Below are 5,000 nucleotides of genomic sequence, written 5' to 3'. Positions count from 1 at the left end.
GCTCCCCCTGCTGTTTATCAGAGTCGCCCCCTGCTGTTTATCAGAGTCGCCCCCTGCTGTTTATCAGAGCGCCTCCTGCTGTTTAGCAGAGTCGCCCCCTGCTGTTTATCAGAGCGCCCCCTGCTGTTTATCAGAGTCGCCCCCTGCTGTTTATCAGAGTGTCGCCGCCCCCAGTTTCAGTCTCCATTTCCCAAGCGCTTTAGCTGAGTGCGTTAACGTTCCTCCTCCTCATAAACAGCCGCACGTTCAGCTCCGCCTCCTCATTATTCACCTCCATCACTGTAATACTCCATCATCTACATTAATGCAGGAAGGTGGTCAGAGGGGCGGTGGAGTTCGAGTCGGCAGCATCTGAGATGTTTAAAACGCAGAGTTAGAAGAGAAAATCATCTCCCAGTGAAAGCCGCGTTTTACAGTAGGAATAAATGGAGCTCATTATGCTGGTAGTGAACTACGCTGCCTGACTCAGCCGCCTCAGAACCAGAGAAACGGGCCTTAAACAGAAGTCAGGACCCTGCTGGGGTTCATCCTGAAGTCAGGACAGGATTTAGGAGGTTTAGTTGTTTTCTGTTTTCTGATCTGGAGTTAATGATGAGGTGATGAACGGAGGAGCTGATATTCTGGAACAGGTACTGAACTAAATTCAGTCGTCATGGAGACCAAACATCAGATTTCAGAGTTAAGAGGTTTGTGAAATACGGCTCCAGAGCTCCAGCAGGTCAGATTGTGGAGGGGCGGTTGCTGAGTCCACATGGTTCCGCTTCCATCGCCGTGTAGAACAGCAGGAGCGTTTGGACCTGTTCTGCTGTTCAGATGTCTGAATAAAAGTTAAATGACGACTGTAGTAAAAGTGAAAGTTGCGCAGAAGTAAAATAGCAGCAGTTCATAAAGCTGCTTAGTGCTCTGGGGTCTGTAACCTCATGTCACTTATATTCTGCTTAAATTTCAGCATCAACTTAAAACACCCTCCCACGTTCCCGTGAGTCGTGGTCTAAGCAGTGTTCCGGGTAGTTGCTAGGAATGTAAACGAGTGGCGGCAGCTCTGTGGCAGAGTCACTGTAACACAGACACATGATAATGTCTATGTAGTCTTCAGATCAAACAGACGGACTGACTTTACAGGCTTCAAACGTCTGTTTAATCTAGAACAGCCAGAACATGTTCATGTGCACCAGTGTTAGCGCTGGTATACACTCAAAGAACCATTTGCATGCATAAAGGGTTCTTTGAATCATTTTTGCAGCGTTTCTTCTTCTTCTACCCTAAAACGAATCATGCAGAGGATTGTGGCCAAAATAGCAATGTTGATGATGATGATGATGATGATGATGATGATGATTGTTGTTGTAAATCCCATAGGGGCGCTAGTGAAAGCGTCATTAGTTTAGATGTGTCTTGGTTTGTGTTTGTCAGCTGAGCTGTAGTTCTAGCTGTAATAGTTGTAAAAAACCCATTTTTATTAAGATTAATGTGATTTTCCGGTGTTATGGGAGGCTTGTCCGAAGCGTCCAGATACTTTTGGAGCCATAACGTTCCGGCTGCTGTAGACGCTGGAGTAGCCGAGCTGCTGTTTCTCGAAAGCTTCTTCTACTCGCTGTTTGATCTTTCAAGCGTTTCTTTCACACTGAATATGCTCTAAAATATTGACTTAATCCGAACTCCTCAGGGCCGAGCTCGCTTACCGCTCCTCCATCAGCTCCCTCCCTCTCTCCCTCTCTCACTCTCTCTCTCTCTCTCTCTCTCCCCTTTCACTTTTCTCACTCCCTCTCTCTCCCTTTTTCCCTCTTCCTCTCTCTCACTTACTCACTCTCTCCCTCTCTCTCTCGCTCGCTCTCTCTCTCTCTCTCTCTCTCTCTCTCTCTCTCTCTCTCCTTTCACTTTTCTCTCTCCCTCTCTCTCCCTTTTCCCTCTTCCTCTCTCTCACTTACTCACTCTCTCTCTCTCACTTTTCTCTCTCCTTTCACTTTTCTCTCTCTCTCTCTCCCTCTTGCTCTTTCACTTACTCACTCTCTCTCTCTCACTTTTCTCTCCCCCCCCCCCCCTCTCTCTCTCTCTATTTTAAGTGAAGGACTTGTTGGTGTATTGACATTATTGATCAGTTATGATCTCAGGGGGAAACGACCCAAAATAAACAGTCACAAAAGCTGATTAGGGGCCGTGATAGTGAGGGTAATAAGCTTTTCTCTCTCTTTCTCTCTCTCTCTCTCTCTCTCTCTCTCTCTCCCTTTTTCTCTCTAACTCTCTCTTCTGTGTGGCTCAGCTCATTAAAACACAGACCCCTGGAGGATGAGAGAAGGAGAAAAGAAGTAAGAGAAGAGAGAGAGGGGGTGAATAAGTGAATAAGCAGAGTTAATTAACCAATCATAATGCTCCTCTGGTTCTTTGGGGCAAATCACGCAGGATTAGAGCACAGCGGGCTGACGGATAGAGAGAGTAGTACGGAAAAGGGAGAAAATGAGAAGGAGAGAGGGTGGAGGGTAAAGTGAGCTCTGTAATAAGTTAGAGGTTTTTGTGAGGGTTTTTTCTGAACTTCCACCGTAACGCTGTATCTGGCCTGCTGGAGTCCTGAGCAGAAGCCTCAGGCTTCTCTCTCTCTGCTGATGAAGACCTCTGGGAGCCGTTGTGCGTTTAAAAGTATTCTGACGTTCAGCACTCAGGCCTCTCCCTCTGACAGCGTTGATGTTTGAGTGGTTCTGATGATGCTAATGCTGAGGTCCAGCCACAATGACCTCAAAATCTGAGACACGTGAACATGCAGTGAAACAAAAACACATAACGAGTTCAAAACAAGAGAGCTCTGTTGAAATACTGTTACATAAACCCCTGCCTTCCACTCACTGGCCACTTTATTAGAAACACCCCCTTGTGCTTCCACCAACTGGCCACTTTATTAGAAACACCCCCTTGTGCTTCCACCAACTGGCCACTTTATTAGAAACACCTACCTTGTGATTCTACCCACTGGCCACTTTATTAGAAACACCCACCTTGTGCTTCCACTCACTGGCCACTTTATTAGAAACACCTACCCTGTGCTTCCAATTGATGCGCTTGTTATAAAGGTGTTATAAACACCTTTGTTTTTGAAGGTTTTAAAGTTCTGGCCATGATGTGTCTCATCGTTAAAGGGGAACATTATAATAAAGCTAAAGGGGGCCATTAAATGTAATGCAAACGGTGATTAATTCAGTACTGTAATATTTCAGCTCTTTGATGTTTGACCCTCCTGAATCCTGACCTGTTGCTGTCCTGAATTGCTGGAACTGAACGTTTCCATTATTTAAATCTGAAACTGCAACCAAGTCCAACCTATTCATCATTCCAGCAGCTCAGTGTTCACTGTCATATTGAAGCTTTTGAAATCTGATTAGATGCATTTAAAAGACGTCCTTTGGGAGGAAAACTATGACAAGACGTCTTCACAGAGTTTCTGCTGGATGAATAATTTAAACTGAAACTGACCCAAAAATGCAGTCATCTCAGATAAAAAACAAACTGTAAGAGAAGCTGTGCCGTTTTGGTTTAACCCTCTGGGGTCCACAAACTCACCAAATTCTCTCTATCTATCTCTTTGTGATGATCCAGCTCCGAAATCCAGTTCAAACCCTTCCTGAATCCGTAGAGCCGCCTTTCTATTCTATTCTATCACGAGATCATACGAGACTCACATCCGGAGTTATGAGCCTATGAAGAGGGGCTGAGATACACGTCATCTGCCTCTCACCGTGTGGAGCTGCTGGATTCGTGTGTCCCTCTGCATTAGCATAGCTAAACACATGGATTCAATGTTTTCTTTAGGCGAATAAAGTAAATGTTTATTCTTGTGTGTTTGTCAGAATTTCATAACGAAGAAAGAAATTTCTCTACAATCACAAAAGTCAAAAAGTGGAATGCCATGAATGTTAATGTACTGACCATGACTGATGCCCCCCCCCCCCTCCCCGTCTCTCTCTCAGACTGGCAGATCGCGACGTTGGTGTTGTTGTTAGCTGGGGCGTCGGTGACGTTGGTGGCGTTTCTCGTGGCTCTGATCTCTCTGTGTAGAGGAACACACCGGAAACACTACCGCACCATCGCTGTGTTTCTCTTCACTGCAGGTAACAACACATTCCAGCTACTGTCCAAAACTGTCACTGTTCACTATAAACTACTCAACTACTCTGTGTTCACCATGAAGTACACCCTGTTCTAAAGTACACCCAATTCACTATAGACTACACAAAGTTCACTATAAACTACACCCAATTCACTATAGACTACACAAAGTTCACTATAAACTACACCCAATTCACTATAGACTACACAAAGTTCACTATAAACTACACCCTGTTGACTATAGACTACACAAAGTTCACTATAAACTACACCCTGTTCACTATAAACTACATCCTGTTCACTATAGACTACACAAAGTTCACTATAAACTACACCCTGTTCACTATAAACTACACCCTGTTCACTATAGACTACACAAAGTTCACTATAAACTACACCCAATTCACTATAGACTACACAAAGTTCACTATAAACTACACCCTGTTCACTATAGACTACACAAAGTTCACTATAAACTACACCCTGTTCACTATAAACTACATCCTGTTCACTATAAACTACATCCTGTTCACTATAGACTACACAAAGTTCACTATAAACTACACCCTGTTCACTATAGACTACACAAAGTTCACTATAAACTACACCCAATTCACTATAGACTACACAAAGTTCACTATAAACTACACCCTGTTCACTATAGACTACACAAAGTTCACTATAAACTACACCATGTTCACTATAAACTACATCCTGTTCACTATAGACTACACAAAGTTCACTATAAACTACACCCAATTCACTATGGACTACACAAAGTTCACTATAAACTACACCCTGTTCACTATAAAATACACCTTTTTCATGATATACAACACCCTATTCACTATAAACTACACGCTGTTCACTTTAGACTATACACTGTTCACTATAAACTACACTCT

The 5,000-nt window shown here is 43.7% G+C and overlaps 1 protein-coding gene across 1 annotated transcript in view; it reads left to right on the top strand.

Moving 5' to 3' along the window:
* Positions 1-5,000, top strand: part of LOC108414120 (transmembrane protein 47-like) — a 39,731-nt gene that overhangs the window by 8,916 nt on the left and 25,815 nt on the right. The window contains exon 2 of the mRNA XM_017686920.2: positions 3,957-4,097. Within this exon, the coding sequence (XP_017542409.1) occupies positions 3,957-4,097 (141 nt within the window). The remainder of the gene's footprint in view (positions 1-3,956; positions 4,098-5,000) is intronic.

This window comes from Pygocentrus nattereri, chromosome 23 (assembly GCF_015220715.1).
Source record: "Pygocentrus nattereri isolate fPygNat1 chromosome 23, fPygNat1.pri, whole genome shotgun sequence".
In the NCBI taxonomy this organism is placed as follows: Eukaryota; Metazoa; Chordata; class Actinopteri; order Characiformes; family Serrasalmidae; genus Pygocentrus; species Pygocentrus nattereri.
This window is presented reverse-complemented; position numbering and strand designations above follow the sequence as displayed.